This window comes from Magallana gigas, chromosome 5 (assembly GCF_963853765.1).
Source record: "Magallana gigas chromosome 5, xbMagGiga1.1, whole genome shotgun sequence".
Lineage (NCBI taxonomy): Eukaryota > Metazoa > Mollusca > Bivalvia > Ostreida > Ostreidae > Magallana > Magallana gigas.
The window spans coordinates 55,058,764-55,077,723 of record NC_088857.1 but is presented as its reverse complement, the minus strand read 5'-3'; the positions used below and the strand labels follow the sequence as shown (position 1 = coordinate 55,077,723).

At 34.8% G+C, this 18,960-nt stretch overlaps 1 protein-coding gene across 3 annotated transcripts; it reads right to left on the bottom strand.

Annotated features, from left to right (window-relative positions):
* Window positions 1–1,175: 1,175 nt before the first annotated feature.
* LOC105342668 (sialin) lies at window positions 1,176–9,625 on the bottom strand. 3 transcript variants are annotated; one of them, XM_011449674.4, is made up of 11 exons: window positions 9,084–9,625; window positions 5,369–5,977; window positions 4,963–5,258; window positions 4,633–4,866; window positions 4,465–4,552; window positions 4,270–4,356; window positions 3,987–4,138; window positions 3,741–3,884; window positions 3,499–3,631; window positions 3,002–3,243; window positions 1,176–2,430 (listed from the first exon to the last, which is right to left on the bottom strand). In XM_011449674.4, the coding sequence occupies exons 2-11, from the start codon at window positions 5,949–5,951 to the stop codon at window positions 2,188–2,190; spliced, it is 2,202 nt and encodes a 733-aa protein (XP_011447976.3). In that variant the 5' UTR covers window positions 5,952–5,977; window positions 9,084–9,625; the 3' UTR covers window positions 1,176–2,187. The 3 variants fall into 3 exon arrangements, with proteins under 3 accessions (XP_011447976.3, XP_011447977.3, XP_034316233.2); XM_011449675.4 differs by lacking the exon at window positions 9,084–9,625 and adding an exon at window positions 8,393–8,671; XM_034460342.2 differs by lacking the exon at window positions 9,084–9,625 and adding an exon at window positions 7,711–7,972.
* Between the last annotated feature and the right edge of the window lie 9,335 nt (window positions 9,626–18,960).

Here is an 18,960-nt window from a genome sequence, read left to right as displayed (position 1 = left end):
TTTTATTTTATTTTGTATTTTTGGTAACATATTTGGTCAGCTTTGGGCAGAAACAAGCCAGTTTATGATATGTTCACATTTTTACTCTCAAATGTACAAGACGTCCGCAGATGTTGAATGAAGTACTTATATTTTATACATGTATATACAGAAAGATTAAGAAATAGCAGGATTTGTTCAGATATAATTCCACGAGCTACGGAGGCCATTTAAATCGAGTCTCTCGTTTATTTATAAACGTACACGAATGTTTGAAGGGTTACAGTATTTTAGACATTATTTTTTTAGAGGACATACACAAATTTAATGCACATTTGGGTTTTTGCAGTAAATACTACATTACAACTTTATTCTTGCGGCAATCAAAGCACCACATTCTAGAATATAATGGTATTGGTTGGCTTGACACATATAGAGGTTGCACGTAGATTCATTTTTAGAAGCATTGTACCATCTATACCTTTTGGATGACGATGATTTGTTGTTTTACTTTGTTTCTCAATGTATATTCTTGACAGCAAGATTAGATAGCCTTCACAAAAAAGGCTTTAAAATTTTGTAGTATATATACATGTATAACACCTTTCGAGGATTCTGCTACCTCCCATTTCCATTTTTTATAAACTGGTTCTTTGAAGCTTGACAATTGTTTTGCCATACACATCGACAACATTTTGTCGGTACCAGACATGATAATGTTTATACATGTTAGCCAACTGTTCTTTATCCGTCGAAGCTGAAGTTCTTGATGGGAAAATCAAGTGAAATGCCAAAATTTCAATATTTGATGATTGCCATAACTATTGACACACGCATATTTCAATTATGTGCAAATAATATGTGTTCCCCATAAAAAAAAATACGCAATTTCCTATTAAATTCATATATTATATCGAAGCCATATAAATGGTACAAGATGTACAAATTATATTGCATATTTAAAAAAACAAAACACACACATGGAAAGGTGGGATAAAAGGGTTAGGGAGAACAAAACTATTTTTGGTTATAGATGATTTTATATAGTTTTCTAAGAAATGCAGAACTAGTAATTTTTTTTTATCAAATTACACAATTTTGTAGCAATTAGTTGAACATTGAATACGCTTGGCAATGATATTTCCTACACAGACTCATAATGATCATAACAAATACCATAATACACAAAAAACAAATACGGAAAGTGCTGTTTTATTTCGCTTCATTTTTACAAACGTTATAGTTGACCTTAATACAATGATTGGCGGAGAGCAGCTAAATCCTCATGCTATTAGCCAGGCTTTCCCTCAATCATTGGCTTCCAGATAAAACTTGCCAATTTTGAAAGCTCGTCAAAAGAATTGGGATCGATAACCTGTCATTTTGGCCCACGCCTGAACGTGACATCTCGCGGCATCATTTATAAGCATGGGAAAATGATAAACCGAGAGAAAAAATAAATTGAAAATTTCAGTTCTCCTATATTGTTCATTTGCCTTTTCAAGAAATATTGAAAAGTCGTATCTTTTTTTCCAATTTCTTGAACGGAATATATGATTTTCATAAAAATAAAAACTTTTAAGACCAATTTTTATTTTATTAAAAAAATATCTTTCGGCATAGTTTTGATTGAAAGCAAAGCACTCTACACGCATGTGTACACACAAATTGTCATCTACAATATGCAATAAATCAAGAAATGTTTAAAAATATATTAATACCAACAAGATACCCAATGGCACATACTTGTAACAATAAACAACATTCAAAAGTTTCTCTGAACGAATGGTAAAATATATAGTGTCCAATTTCTTGAACAGAATTTATATATTTTCATAAAAATAAAAACTTTTCAGATCAATTTTCATTTCATTTTTATCTTTAACAAAAATATCTTTCGGCATATAAGCAGGATTTTGCATCTACAATATGGAATGAATACAAGAAATGTTTAACAATTATGTTAATAACAAACAAGATACCCGCATATAACAATAAACAACATTCAAACACTTTCTGAATCAGTGGTAAAATATACAGGTAACAATGCAACAAAAATATCACGTCATTTATTAAATGACATCTAAACAAAAAGAAAAAATAGGTACAATGTATATCACTTCAAAATACAAGTAGAAAAATAACTTAACGCAATAGAAATGTGTTCAATTCAGTAATAGATAACATTCCTATGAAACCTGCATCACGTTAATTCTCTTCCACATCGTTCTTGAAGACGACGTCATCGGACAAAACATCCTCTTCCGGGTCCTCCTCCAGTCCCGGAAGTTTATCGGCCTCCGGTTTGTCCGTCTCAACCATTTCCAGGATTTCATCGTCCTTGGCCCACTCCTGGATTTCTCCGTCGGAGAAAATCAGAAAGAAGATGACGCCCAGCACATAGATCACAGCGGCTATATAAAAGGCCACTAGCCATTCTTTTTGGGATTTCTGAAATGCGATTTGATCAAAGTAGATATAAATAATGGTAAGGCGAAACGCAGTTTCTGAATTGATTAGAAATAAAATAAAAAAGCTCGACGCCTGATGTGAAGAGATACAGAGACTGACTAATGAATACTGACACATGATAGGGTGAAGATCATTAATACTGAAAATAATCATTATCGATTCAAGAGGGAAAATAATCACAAAACTAAAAAATAAACAACGTCCCATTATGCTGGAGATTACAAAATTTTGTGTTAATTAAAAAAAAATTCTAGAACAAATGACTTTACATCCAAAAGATAACACCCAAGCAGAATTTAATTAATTTCGTTATTAAGTTTGCTTTGAACCACAGGGTTATTTTTTAAATACAAAGACCTTCAGGTGTCATTGGTATTTTTCTGGAGAGAGAGAGAGAGAGAGAGAGAGAGAGAGAGAGAGAGAGAGAGAGAGAGATTGGGAAAACTAATGGTTTCACTACTGCCCATGCAGTCAAAAAACGTTGTCATTCATTAGACACGATCTTTTGCTTTGCATATCATTCCATTAGCATATAAAGTTGGGAACCTACATTTACTGTGATGGACGCCACCACATACGGTGCAATGATCCCTGGAATACTGGCCCCCGTGTTGGTGATCCCAAAAATGGTCCCGGCGTAGTTTGGTGCTATGTCTCCGTGGTTAACGAAAACCGACGGGAACTGGAACCCACAGAATGCGAGAGAGAGCGTCAGGAGAGCAATCGCCTCAGGCTGCTGGAAACACGTCATGTAGCCTAGGCCAATCAGAAAGGCTGCAGGGACGCACTGACCTAAAATCACAATGTATTTAGAAAAACATATAACTGGTGAGTACTATGAAAGAAGGGAACACATGATAAATTTCAGTTGTTAGCTATTAAAACAGTATGGCAAAGGACGGGGTCTTATTCAAAACAATACCTTTTTTAGCTATTGCACAAAACAGCAAAATTTCAAATCGTTTTTATTATGTTTAAAGACGAGCATCACATGGTTAGCACTATAAAAGTAGGATATAAAACCCAAAGGATAAGAAACTTTAATACCTATGGCACAAAACAGCTTTCTGGTCCATTTGATAGTAAGGATTTCTCTTTCGATCAATAAATCTGCAAACATTCCTGCCAAACTTATCATTACCCAGAATGCTAGATACGGTATCATAGAATACAGACCATTCTAAAATAAACGTGATTGCAAATTAAGATCAGCAGTTTATTTAACTTCATATGCATGAAAAGTTAAACAATTTGGTGACTCCACCTCAACAGTAACAAGACACACTTACAGATTTAATGTCGAACCTGAGGACTTCCTTAAGGTAGGTTGGCATCTGTGTCAGCAACATGTACGCCCCATAGTTACCAGCGGCATTGGCCACAAGAATGGCCCAAACAGGAAGTGACGTGAAAATAGCTTTCCAAGGTTTGGCCTATAACAATTTTAAGTTATACATGTAATTTCATACACATTGCATCCGATTTTAGAATTAAAATAAAACATACATGTATCTTGAAGAAGGAAAATCTCTTACCCTTTTTCTTAAATCAGGAAGTTCAGAGAATGTATCTTTACCCAGCGAGTGTTCAATATATTTTCTCTCGATTTTTGTTATATTAGGCATCTCGGCCGGTGAGTCCCTAGCGAAGATCCCCCAGCAAAGCGTCCACAGCAAAGAGCAAGATCCTAGGATGAAACTTTCCTTTTAATAAAACACTGACTAGAGTTCTCTTTTCCACATCGAAATTCGCAAAACTAAGGTGAAGAATGCCAAGAAAATACTTACAGATATCTTTTGAATAGGATACCAATCTTACCTAACAAATAGAAAATTACAGCCCATCCAACGGAATCACAAAGTAAGCTGGATATCGGAAACGCCAAAGCATTTCCAAGCTGGGAACCTTTATCAACATTATATACAAACATTACATGTATATACATGTTCTTGCACAATCGGAATACACCACGAAAGACCTGGTTGATGTTAACTTCTATTTCAAAGCACTTACCCCCAAAAGCAAACGCAACAAGCCTACTCCTTTCGTGCGGGGGTGACCATTTGGCCCAAAAGACTTGTGCTCCTGGATACATTGTAGCCTAGAATAGAGATTTATGTCTAAGAAAAAATTTCTTGATAAGGATAAAAATGAAGAAATTTCTTCACACTGCAGACGCACCTCTCCCATTCCAATAAGGACACGCGTCACTATCAGTAGATACGGACTCCCTCGGGCTAGTACTGGGGTCAAGATAGTCAACACCGAGACGAGAAACATCCCTACAAAAATCATACGACGAGGCCCAAAGCGTTCCGAGAGGACCCCCGAAGGAATCTGCATGACCGTGTATCCCCAGAAGAAAGCTCCCAAAATCCCACCTTGGAGAGATTTATCCCAAGTAAACTCGCCTTTCTGAAATAACAGGAAAAATTGAAAATTATTTACGGAGTGCAAAATTAGAACTATTCGTGACACAATAGAAGAGCATCAGTTTGAACCAGTACTTACAATGTTTTGAGATGCCGCCGGTATTGGACACGTTTTTGCTGGATTTCGAGGATTTCCTTCCATAATTGTCCGATTAATGTAGCTTTGTTGGTATCCAGAAGTGACATTATCAGCAAGTGGTACGAACAAAGAGCTGTTGGTGAAATTCGATTGGTATTTCGTTAAGCCTGGGTTTAGTTCCGATTTTACCATGCAGACAATAGCAACGCTTAAGTTGACCCTTTGGGCGTAGAGGAAAAAGAACCCAATAAAACAGAGACCAGAAAATCGAAGTCTGCATGATGTCCACCAAGGAACTGAAATACAAGATGAGGAAGAATATCGAATTAAAGAAAGACATCTGTTTTGAACATCAAATATAATGAAATCGAATCCTTTGTCACATTACCATGCTCACGAGCCATACCTTGTGATGAGTCCGGCAAAGGTTCGATTTGAGCAAGTTCTTCTAGAAAAGACGACACTATGGAATTGTGATGAGGATAATTAAGACTTCCACTGCGCATGCGCCGAAAGCTTCTGCGTAAATTATCGTTTTCTGGGCTTTGATTGAAGCTCTGGCTTCTCAGACTTCTTCTGTTGCGTATTATGGACCTCGAGCTCTGCACAGACTCTTGACGTTTTACATACTTGCTCCCTGTTCGCTGAGGACTGCCCGAAGAATTTCTCACCAGACTCTCCCGCTCAGAATTGGTGGACGAGGTCCGCCTAAGCTTAACATCTCCATCTTCTACGCAATGGGCTGGGTCTGCTGTCGAGTTGGGTATTGTGGTACCATTAGGAAGTACGTCTTCTGTAGAGTTTGGAACTGAATTACCATTAGGGATTATATCTGTTGTTGAGTCGGGGATGGTATTGCTGTTAGATAGTGGATCTTTGGGTGAGTCGATTAGGTTTGTTTGGTCATTGTTGAACGAGTCGGCGTTGTTAATTGTTGTTTCTTCGCCAGGTCCTACGGAATCAGATTCTTTAGAATTGTCACGGTCCATAGTGATCAATTTATGTCTCCAAAACTCTATAAAATTTCGACAGATATAAAACCAATGCAGATACATAATTTGTAAGAAGTGATCATGATTTCTTATGATTGCGGACGGTTGCATGGTCATCTAACAAATATACCGACACGAGATGGAGACTGCACGTAATCAAAAACCAACGACAGGATCTACTGGTAAAATAGCAACATATGTTCTCACATGAAAAACGAGCAACAATGATTGTGAAGAACACAGAATCAGAAACAATCGTGAAGCTAGCATACATGTATGTTGAACATTTGTCTAAATGTTAGGTGTTGTATAAGGTAATTTAAACTCCTGTTTGACATGCAGAAGTTTAGATGTTTCGTGCTTTCTTTAACAAATACCAATACATTTCCTGCACATACGAAAATTCAAGCCCATGTTTATGATACATGTACGTTGCAATATAATCATTTAACTGGAATCAAAATCTAAACCTCATGGATTTGTTCAGAAAAAAATACACTTCATAAACCTTAAATTTTGTAATTTTTACTGAAAAACAAGGAACACCTCGTATTAAGAGGTTATCCGCATTATTACATTCTTTTATTATCTATTTCCTCGATGCACGACACTTCTCTATGGTGGCATATCTCTGCCCCTTGTGTGCAAGTTATTTTTCTATTAATTATGTCGACATGCAAGATAAAGATGTTGACATGCAAGATAGTTATGTCAACATGCAATATAACTATGCTGACATGCAAGTGACATCCAAGATGCTAGATACGCTATACATGCAACTTATTTATGTCGACATGCAACTTTGTTATGTTAACATGCAAGATAGATATGTTGACATGCAACATATTTATGTCGACATGCAACTTAGTTATGTTGACATACAACTTATAAGTTACATGCCAACATATTTATCTCGCATGTTAACATAACTAAGTTGCATGTCAACATATTTATCTCGCGTGTCAACATACGTAAGTTGCATGTTGACATAAATAAGTTGCATGTCGACATAAATAAGTTGCATGTCGACATAAATAAGTTGCATGTTGACATAAATAAGTTGCATGTCTGCATCTTTATCTTGCATGTTAACATAAATAAGTTGCATGTCGACATAAAAAGGTAGCATCTAGCATCTTGGATGTCACAGGTGGGCGATATTTGGGATTTTTGAGATTTTCTATAATTCTTATCTGATTGCAATTTTCTTGCATGTTAAAATAGTTATGTTGCATTTTGACATAATTATCTTGCATGTCAACATATTAATCTTGCCAGTCGACATATTTGATAGAAAAATAACTTGCACAGAAGGGGCAGAGATATGCCACCATACTTCTCAACATTTTAAAAGTGAAATCTTTATTTGTCCAATGATAGGGCTAGTAAATTAACAACTAAATAGGATTGGTTTTCGTGGCCATATCTTAGACTCTATTGGTCTCCCCAAAAGAAGAGGTCAGCATAAAGCTATAGAAAAATATATAAAATTAAAAGCTATTTTCTGTTTTACTAAATAGTAGCTTATATGTTTAAAAATCATATCTAAAATTTAAGGTATATCTGATTTCTAATTTTTTTTGCCATCCAGCCTCCTTAATTAAAAGCCGAAATCTGTAACGAGTTACATATAATTGCATACACATGAAAACAATTAGCAAGCTATTTTCCAGAACTTACTTCAGATTAAATGTTTGCTTATCGGGCACCTGCCGATGAACTATGAAACAAGACGCGCTAGTCACCCAGTTCTCACCTTTACAACACGGCCGTGAACCGGTCAAGCAAAATGTTACAATAGATCGTGGCGCGGTGTTCGCTGTCAACACAGTGTCAGGTTGTAATTTTGCATTTTAAAGAGTGAAAGTTGCTGTGAATGCTCCAATATCCCCTCGCACGACAAACGAAACAGAGGAAATGAGTTTCACTGCTGGAAAATTTATTCGTCACGTCCCGGTGAAACCGGTGAGACTATAGCTGGGCTTTATCGAAGTCTGTCGGTCAGTCTGTTCCATACTGGTTTTCAAGACTTTTATTATATTTTCAATTGGTTTGGAGAAGTGTTTTTAAATTTGGCTTGAAGCTTTCAAATAAGACAACTACAGAACAACTTTGAGTTAATATATGTATCGATTTATAGACGATAAAGAAGTTAATTTTTAAAAGTCTAATAAAGATCTTTCATGAATTTTCTCGAAACCCCTTTTAGCAAATAAATCGGCCCTAAGGTAGAATATTTCATGAATTCTCTCGAAACCCCCTTTTGGCACATAAATCGGCACTGGTGTGGAATCTTTCATGAATTCTCTCGAAATCTACTGCACATATAAATCGACATATATGGATGTGAGTGAGTGCACATGCAATACTCTCAAAATACGTTTTTCAGAATTGTAATAAAATATTAAAATATTAAACTAGTAGCATACTAAACTTACATCCACTTATAATATCCTCAGCATGTTACAGTGTGATACGTATAATAAAACAATTTGGCGTTGTTTTCTGCCAACACAACGGATGTCCGATTCAGGTCTGAGGGCCATTACAAGGACATGCACAAAAACAAAGGTTAGAAGACCAACGAATTAACAAATATATCACAAGGAACAGTTGTTACACCACAGTATCCTCAGCCATATAGATCTGCGTAATCTTTCATGTCAAATTCTCACATCGGCAATTACTTCCCAGAGAAAAAGACAGTTCTGCGATAAGTAATCAGTCTGCCTATTGATACGGAATATTCCGCGGATCGGAATCCCTTTGGAGTAATGTATCGATTGTTTGTCTGTGAGAAGCAATGTCATTCAAGGTGATGAGGAGATGTAATGGCATGCTTTTCCGAAGAATTTGTTTTAAAATATTGCTGATTTAGCTTTTAAAACATTTACCACTGTGATTCCTGACCAGTTTTCTCTTTAAATGTCTTTGACTTTCGTCTTAAAACAATTAATGATCATCTTTCCATTCTCTTACATATTTATTTTTCTTTTATCAACAAGAAATTTCTTTTAAAGGTTCCAATTTGAATATAATTCTTATTATTTGATTATAAAATTATTGTTTGAATTAATAGAGAACAGCAAAAAAAAAAAAAATTAAATTTGATGTTAATATTAACCTTACCTTAAGTCCGAGACGTTCCGGCAGGCAACTGAGACCTTCGTTTACTCTTTGGAGTCAAGGTATATCACTTATTAAGCACCTCTGATGTTAAAGTTATTGCTTATTTGCACGAGGGAACAAAACTGGGATAAATCTTCGATAAACTCCAGTGTGTTTTAAATCCAATCAGATCGACTCATCCAAACACAGGAAAAGAAACCTGACCAACTGCGCAATATCCACCTTAGAGCGCATGGGGACACGAGGGAGCGCCGTGATCGTCTATCGTCGGAATAATTATCAGATGCATCGCTTTCTTTACATTTATATGATAAGGTTTATCTTCCAATTCTGTTTTCTTTCGATGTCAGTTTTAGTGATTTAAACAGCATGAATATTGGCTTTTCTACCTTCCTTTTCGATGCTTTTCAGCTGTCGTATTTCTGTACGTTATGTTTTAGAGGGGAGGGCCTGATTAATAGTTTTCCTTCTGTTAATTGTCATCAGCATGTTCTCTCGCCATAATTAAAAAACATGGTACTTTGTTTCCCCCGTGAACCGGCGGTGTGATCCCTACAAGCTGTCTCCGGATCAATGACCTACAAAGCCAGTTAACCCTAGCAGTAACAGTGTAATCATATTTTTGTCAATAAAGTGTTGTTTATAACATTAAAATTATTTTAGTTTATTATCAATTTGTGGGAAAATGGCGAAAATATGAATATATATATATATATATATATATATATATATATATATATATATATATATATATATATATATATATATATATATATATATATATATATATATATATATATATATATATATATATATTTTTTTTTTTTTTGGGAGGGGGGGATTTCACAAACTTAGAATGGGATTACATTTGGCCTCTAAAATGGGCAACCAAAGGTTAAACAATTAACCGTGACAATATTAACGAAAACTAAAATCACACAGGTAGTGAGCTTACTCATGTTCATCCATAACATCGAGTCTTTACCGGTTCCTCCGCTGGCGAGTCAGTTCTTATCTGTACTTACACGTTCACTCCTCAGGTCACGAAGTCGCAAAGATCGCAAAATATGGGAGCGACCTTGACTGACAGAGAATTCATCACCAAAATACATGCATGACAGATTCTTTAAGACATACAATGTACATGTACATGCGTATGCTTACGTGAAGGGTCAACTGCAGTTCAACAGTTCATTGATATACCATAGAACTAACGTCTATGATTTTGAAATATCGACTATATAGCCATAGCAAAGCAAAGCTGTTTCGGCGGAATTTCTTCTGAACATTAAAGCTTGTGAACTGCTGATCATGACTTAATCTGATGGATATTTTCATTTTGTTAACCAGTTCTCAAGTCGGAAATGAAATCCAGTAGTCCGTATAACAACAACATTGTATTGCCTTTCTAAAGGTGAACGAACAACCTTGCGTTTTAAGTAGGCGTATATAATGTGAACTGCATTGCTTTCAAATGCAGTATTTAGCTGCCATATCTATTTAGACAAACCGTACACGGGTTTACCTCATATTACCTACAGGTAAATAAAGATAATTAATTTATTTTCTGTCTTTATACTTCATTATACAACCAACATATTTATTCCAGAGATAGAGAACAACTGAGCAGAACAACAAAGGTCACCGACCGTTAGGCCATTACATGAAATGCAAATTAAAAGCAGAACTGACACGGCAGATTTACTGAACTAGTTTTTAACCAAATGGTGTCCGAAAATCAGGTCACAACTGTTTGGCAACTGAGGTTTGCCGGGTGTGCACACATTGCCCTCAAACAGACCAATCAACACCGAGAAACACCCGGCAACACCGTCCACTAGGTCAAAACATACAATCAGAAGCCGGAAACAGATTGAGTAAGATAGACATCCACATCTCCTTACCAAAAACATAATACTCTGTCCCGAGTTTTTGCTTCCACCCCTTTTCGCTTGATATTCCGATAATAATAAATACATTTGTGCTCATACCATACTACGTTCATCCACTAATATGAAAAATGTCCAGATTATCTGTTTTGAAACGCCCCCTCTACCGCTTCAGGTTGCAATACACATCCCAAAATAGAAAGTCTACGGGGATTTTGCATTGCATCAGCCATTATTAAGCCCGGATGATAACTATGAAAAATTGCGCGATGTGTCCCGATTACTTCCGAATGGAGAAAAGAAACAATTCTCATTATAAATCTCCGTAAGAAAATTGTTTTCGTTCCTGTAAACCTTTATGAGTGATAGGGGATAATTTGTCAATGATGATATCTTGGATATTTTCCATTTCGTCGATTTCTAATGTACTACTTTCACAGGTATGTGTATTTTTATTAAAAATCACCAAAAAAAGTGATGAAAACAATAACTTGGGACAGACTATAGCAACGTAACAGTGTGAAGAGAGAAGATTTTGGAACTCGATGCTACCACAAAACAGATCAGTTAGGATATATCATTTATTTTTGGGTTTAATTTGTTTGTACTGTATGTACGTACGTACTTGTCAAGGTATTATATATGGGTTACCTGTCTGATTGATTTAGGTTTTAACGAAATTTGGAATGCACAGAGAAGCAACAAAGACTATCCGACCAAGCAAAAGAAGAAATGGATTGAAAATTCTAGTAAATGTTCATCTTATCGATACCTTATTTCACAACATTGTAACAACATTGCTTACAATTCTACCTTACAAAACTTTCAAAAATGTATTTCTAAAATTAGATCATAATCTTCGCATAATCTTCCTGTTAAAGAGTTTCGCTCCTTAGGTTTTGGGTAGCCATTTTGAGTCACCTCTAGTCTCAAAATTCATATTAATTCTAATAGTATATTTATATTTCACAATGCCAAATAAACTATATTGAATAATTAATTAAAAAGAAGAAGAAATTACATTTTTACAGAGTTTAGTAAAGGACTATATTTTGTGGCGGAAGGTTTTCAAGAGGTAAATGAACAATTCTCATAACTTACTAGTTTTAGAGAACTATTACTTTAGCTTTCTAATTTTCAGCGCAGACCAAAATTCTATATAGTTTGTGTATTACGAAATATTCATGGTGTTCTAAAAACATGTTTAAACAATATTTTGATATTTCTATCGATATATTTTGGCATATTTAGCTTATATTTCATAGAAGTTAAGAAAAAACTAAGTCCAATTTTGGCCTAAAATTATCTTATTTCATGCTATATCTCAAATTTTTAGATGTGACCCCTACTTGTTTTACTTTTAAATGAGACATTAAATGTATGTCTATTTGTATGCAAAGTTCTGAAAAGATAACATGACTATAATTATTTTTATTTGCGTTATAATTTGATTACTCCAAAATTGTGTTACATCTGTTGTTGTGTTCATTATGTACTGGCCTTTGACGCCACCAGTAAAGCAAGAACTTTAAACATGTGTTCAACTTCATACTGTATTAAAATCATAGCTAAATAATAGTTCAAACTATAATCCCTATATATATCCAAGTGGTTTTCGGATGATTGACATTACTATTATTTCAGATGCCAATCTCCTTAACACTATTCGATTGAATAATACCACCAGAAATCAGAGGAAATGTACTATTTTGTAATATTAATTGTGTAAAAGATGATATTTCTTTTTATATTGGTGCGTCCTTTGTATCATATTTTCGTAAAAATATATTAAACCTTATTTTTGGAGTAGACATTCGATGTTCAAACTTGTGTAAGCTTAGAAAATGTAAAAATTATGAATCATCTTGGATAGTATATAAATAACTTTAGTTTAAAAATATGAAATGAGTTGTTTCCATAATTCAAGCATATCGTATGTTCTCCTGTTCCAATTGCTTATTTGTATAAAATATTGATGGTACATACATTAATACTGATGGGCTGTAAACCTTAAAGTATATGAAAAATGGATGCAAAAGTATTGGCAATGATTTTAATTTCTCGATTTCTTTTTCTCATCTTGTTTCATTTTTCTGTTTATATTGTTTGACTGTACATTGTGTTTTAAAGATAATAAAATTTAAAGATAAATACATTATTTTTGATCTTTAAAAAGTTGACAATCTTTTTAAAAGTATATTTTTGCAACAAACGTTTGTTCAATTTCTGAAGAAAAATGTTTGAGAAAATTAAAAGCTTTTATTGGTGTTTTATCTACCGTGAAATCATATATTAGTATACCCTAAAAAGTGAGATTACAGCATTAGTGTCTACTGGTCAGGAGCACCAGAATATAGAAATTTGACAATTTGATGAAAAATTTTCTTATCCAAAATTGATATTTGTGAATGAGGTTCAGAATAAGTCTAGATATAAAACGATTATCTTTTGTTTCCTGTTCCTCAATGCTAAAGGAACTTGGTTATTTTTTAATCAAAAAATCTTCAAGATTTTAATCGAGATACTGTTAACCACTTCTCTTAAGTTTCCTAAAATTATCGATCCATAGTAAAAACTAGCTGTGTGAAAACAAATGGTCGGCTGAATGGGAGTAAACCAGAACCCTACGGAACCTCTGAAAAATAAAGGCTTGATAGCAAACCAAACAACACTGGGTAAATATAAAGACAGTGCCAGGGTGGGGTCATTGACCGAGAGTTGACGGCGTGCCTAACATGGCGACTCTATCGACCCATTGATTAAGTACGTGAAATCAGTCTAAATCACAACATAATTCAACAAATATCAACTTGATTATTTCATATCATGAAGGACATTCAGGTGCACTTTTAGGATGAACAATTAGAGCTAAAAAAAATTTTGTAGTTTTCAAAACGAATTAAATCAAGTGTTTCTAAATCTTGCTAAGAACGATCTAGTAGATATCTCTGAACAGGGCATTAAGTATTCCCTTGACAATGTGATGGCTATTTAATGGCTTTAAAAAAGGAATTAATACCGTATTCATTTATAGCAAACCTCGAGGATACTGAATTTTTCCACATATACACACGTGCATCCGCCGCCAGTATAGGCTAGTAAGAGTTATCTTTCGTAGAGTAAATGAAGCATTATCCTGTGGGTAACAAAATCAGGGTCACAATAAAACAGAAAATCTCTCTGTAACAGAAGGAATATTTTGAGCTAGTTTTGATCTATATATGTTTGAAAAAATAAAAAGTATGTGACACATCAGTAGATAGAGCCAGAATCATTGTAAACTTTGATTAACTTACGCCATTAACCACCCGAGTAAGAATCATATTTGTTACATTCTACATATCTGTTTGATGACCACAATTCTGTTTATAACCTCAAAGTAAACACAGTACTGTTTAAAAGTATAACACTACAAGTATACTAGTGATCGTTCGGTGCTGTTAGATCGCACTGTTTATCCTAACTAAGGGTAAGTATATTACGTATATATGTTTTATATATATTTATTAACATTATGTAGTGATGTTTTGTAAAACATCACAATTTTTAAGTTATTCAAATCATTGATCAAAGTAGTTATATACATTTTATTACATTTACAGTTCTAGATGAATATTGTTTTGCACCTCCCCTCGGATAAAAGCAATCACTAGCTTAATATCGTGGCTTGAAAAGATTTTAGTTTTAAAAAAATTATGTTTAATGATTTTTACTTTCTCTCCTGGTCCCTTACATTGTTTTTTAAACGAGGGGGAGGGAAAGTAGACAGTCCTTTGCAGAATTTTGACAAGCAATAACTGAAAATAAGGCTAGTTATAATTTTTACAGTGTACAACATAAGTGTGAGGGATGGCAGTTTGTTCAAAATTCAATAATTTTCTTTACAGGGTATGTGAATTTAAGAAAAAAGAAAAGTATGTTCTGAATTAAGTGTCCCCCCGCGATGTTACGTGTCTGCTCTCTCTCTCTCTCTCTCTCTCTCTCTCTCTCAGCGGGATGTCAGGCTATCAGACCCCCTACTGGTACTTGAATCACTAAACTTAACTCACTAATTTAGACTATATTTACTCATTAAGAGCACTTAAAACAAGAGAATGAGATTGTTCTGATCAATGTCAACTGGAATCTGATGCCGTTTCTTGGAGTGTGTATGTGGACAGTCGGTTTAAAGAGGATGTGCGGCCATCTTGTATATTTGAGGATAAGAATGTTTAAAATTTCTTGAACTAGCTTGTTTCTGCCCGAACCTGGCCAAAAATGTTGCCAGAGGATGTAAGAGCAATAGCTATGAATTCTGTCATTTTGTTTGAAAAGCATGCATACAAGAACAGGACAATTTTTTAATCACTCAGAATAGCTGTCGAACTTACAGACTTATTTTGAAGATTTAAAAATCTGAAAAAATCTGAATAGGGTTTTTTAGTGTCCTCTCTACAACCATGAGAAAAATGTTTGCTTATTTAAGTTGTAACTTTGTCGCAAAGTTAGGTACCATATACTTAAAATTGGCCCCCAAAACAACAAGATATATTTGTCTGTGTCTATGGAGGTTCATTGCAGATAAATTGTCATTGAAAGATGATGTATACTTTTTTAATTTAAGACAATCACTTTTTTTGGACCCCTATCCTACTTCTAAAAAGAATTTACTATAATTTATACCTTTAGAACTAAAAAAAATCCCCATTAAAGAAAAAAAGGACAGGTAGAGAGATGGATATCAAATTCAAAATGGGTTGTTTTGAATTGACATTTTTTTTTTTTCTATGAACATATAACGTCAATGTGTCTCCATAGAGCCATACGTATAGACTGGATTTTTCTTTTTTCTAAAAATGGATCCCATGCCGACTGATAAAAATATGGTACCCTATTTTGGGGCAAAGTTACATCTTAAATGAGCAAAAATCAAACTTGTTCTCAACAAATTGTTGTAGAGAGGACACCAGTGAACACTATTCATATTTTTTAAATCCTCAAAATAAGTCGCAGTTCGACAGCTGTTTTGAGTGATTAAAAAGCATTGTCCTGTTCTTGTATGCATGCTTTTAAAACAAAATGACAAATAGGACTTCATATTTTTTTGCTTTTATATCTTTTGGTAACATTTTTGGCCAGTTTCGGGCAGAAACAAGCCAGTTCAAGAAATGTTTACACTCATCCTCAAATGTTAAAAATGGCCGCACATCCCCCTTAAAACATAACATTTGTGGTTTTATACTGGTATTGCATACATTAACACCAGGCTGACTAGCAGCCACTACCAGCAGCCAATCTAGCAGCCAATAAGGAAATTCATCAAAGTACTGAGAGTACTCGAACAGAAAATTATTTTACTAAATTATCGACATATTTTAATTAATATCAAAATGATTAATGCTCAATAATTTGTACGAGCATTGACGACTTCCGAAGCAGTAAAGCTCGCCTGGGTAAGAGTTATAAATGCGTCTTTGTTGGATAGAAATGAAATACGTCTATACGGGTCATAAGTTATGAAAATAATGTTATCCTAAGTGTATAGTCTTATTGATACAAATAGAAAAACTATATGCAACGTATAAAGTGATATGCAAACGTATTATGATATAAAAGATATGATAAATTAAAAGGCATAAAACGATACAAATACAATAAAAACTCAAGACAATCCATTGTGGCAAGATACTTTGTTTACATCGAAGTTGAACATGTGCATGTTAAAAATTTATACTAGGGCCTTTTCACTCCCCCAGAAACAACACCAATCGAAAATTAAAAAGACATCGTATTATTACGAATAAAAGACAATAAAACACCCAGCATTGTGATTTATTCTCATAAAAAAATTATTATATGTCGCAGTCAAAAACAGCGAAAATCATCAGGTGAAATTGTGATTATTTTGTCTCAGCCATGTTTTGACGTGAACCTTCGAAGAATACAACAATGACAATGAAAAGGGTCGGTTTAGCTCACCCAGTTATTGTGATCATACTCAAGTAAGATATAAACCCCTGAAATGAGGCAGAACCCTGGGAGCCACTTGGTGGTACCTCTACAGCCCAAATTAGAGACCGGGAAATAGTAGTCCCATATGCCCCCTACACTGCTCTGGTATTCGTTTGATGCACACTTCAAAGATGAGGTAGATAATGGACCACTTTTTACGCCTATATCATTATGAAATGCTAAAAAATGCAAAGTTCTGGTGAGCTAACTGGACCCTTGCAGGGGTCATAGGTGCCCTCTAACGCTTATTATGAATACCTCCTGAGGCCCTCTACCTATTTCTAGTGTTTCTAAGTTATTGTGATCAAACTCAAGTCAGATATAAACCCCTGAAATGAGGCCGAACCCCTGGCAGCCACTTGGGGTACCCCTACAGCCCAAATTAGAGAACGGGAAATAGTTGCCCTAACGCCCCCTACACTGCCCTGGTATTTGTTTGATGCACACTTCAAAGATAAGGTAAATAATGGACCATCTTTTACCCCTATATCATTGGGAAATGCTTAAAAATGCAAAGTTCGGGTGAGCTAAATAGTCTCTTGTAATTTTTCTCGAAGGTTCAGGTCAAAACACGGCTGACATCAAAATATTCCTAAATTCATCTTTGGATTTTTAACGTTTTTGTTTTCGATTGAGGGTAATTTTTTTTATTTTTATGATTTTTGGTGCATGTTATATTTTGAGAAAAGTAAACAGGCTTGTGGATTAATTTTTAAGCATACGAATAGACAAACACCAATATTCAATTGAATTCATTAGACACAAACGCATTGATAATTTTATCCAGGAGAGCTTTACTGCCTCTGAAGTTGTCCATGCTAAGAAAAATAATTCATGCATAAATCTTTTTGATTTTAATTAAAATATGCCGATAATTTTTCTGTTCGAGTACTCTCAGTACTTTGATGAATTTCCTTATTGGCTGCTAGCTTCTACGGGCTTAGTGGCTGCTGTTAGTGGCTGCTAGCTTCAGCCTGGTTACATTAACGTCTCAATGAATATGGATAAAATACCCCCCCCCCCAAAAAAAAAAATAAAAAATAAAATAAATAATAATATTTCAATCCACGGAGAAATATATTTTTTTGTTCTTGTAAATATACTTAATGCTGTTTTCAGATGATAACGTAATGAAACGTCTTGTTAATGGTGGATATTTGCGGAACAGTGGGGCTGGTCCTAGAAGAACTATAGAAACTGATGACGGACAAAGTACTCTCCATACTGTATTCCTCAGAATAGAAAGGTCCGTTATTCTCTCTACGTCGACTCCAAGTTAAGAAATTTCTTCATCTCTACAAGCAGTGTTACCATCCTTTTGTCTAGCTGTGGGAAGACAAATTATTTCGGACCTTGTGAAATAATTGCTCTTATCCTAAAAAAAAAAACTATATTAAAGTGATTTAAACCAACCCAAAAATTGTGTCAAGGTTTTACTGATGCGGTAATTACCGACTTTGTCCATGTGTTGGAGACTCATAGATATGAGGACCATGGAGTCAATTAGTGAGATCTAGATAGCAGAGTCGAGAGCACTACATTTGTGGACCTATTTTAAGCTCTGCTAAACCTCGCGCAATGACACAACCAATTTACTTTTTGCAGGAATCTGTTGTTTTGCAGATGAACTGTACACATATCAGAGATGTGCATGATAATAAATCAAAGTACTGATAGTAGTGAAAAGCGCAAACCCAGCTTCTGTATGTATATAACAGATATATGTATATAAAATTTCAGCTTCTGTATATTTCCTCGTCACTGCGTGGCAGTCCCTGCAATGATGTAGGTTAGTCTCCTACATTAAATGCACAATACCCCGTACATTAGATTCACAATAGCCCGTGCAGTTATGTGCATAAACCCCTGAAACTGGTTCCCTAACCAGTTTAAATGATGTACACTTCTGCCCATAGGGGCGGTTATTCGATGCACCGGAAGTAGAAGTCTAACGACAATAAAGCGCTGAGCTATGCTTGGCGCTTTAAAAATATCAG

What these genes read in the sequence shown, in the direction of transcription:
- LOC105342668 (XM_011449674.4), bottom strand. Translation starts at nt 5,951, where the DNA reads ATGGACCGTGACAATTCTAAAGAATCTGATTCCGTAGGACCTGGCGAA. An exon ending in TTTGCCGGACTCATCACAAG is followed by an intron (nt 5,259 to 5,368) that starts GTATGGCTCGTG and finishes CTTGTATTTCAG; the next exon opens with TTCCTTGGTGGACATCATGC. An exon ending in TGTAATTTTCTATTTGTTAG is followed by an intron (nt 4,139 to 4,269) that starts GTAAGATTGGTA and finishes GTTTCATCCTAG; the next exon opens with GATCTTGCTCTTTGCTGTGG.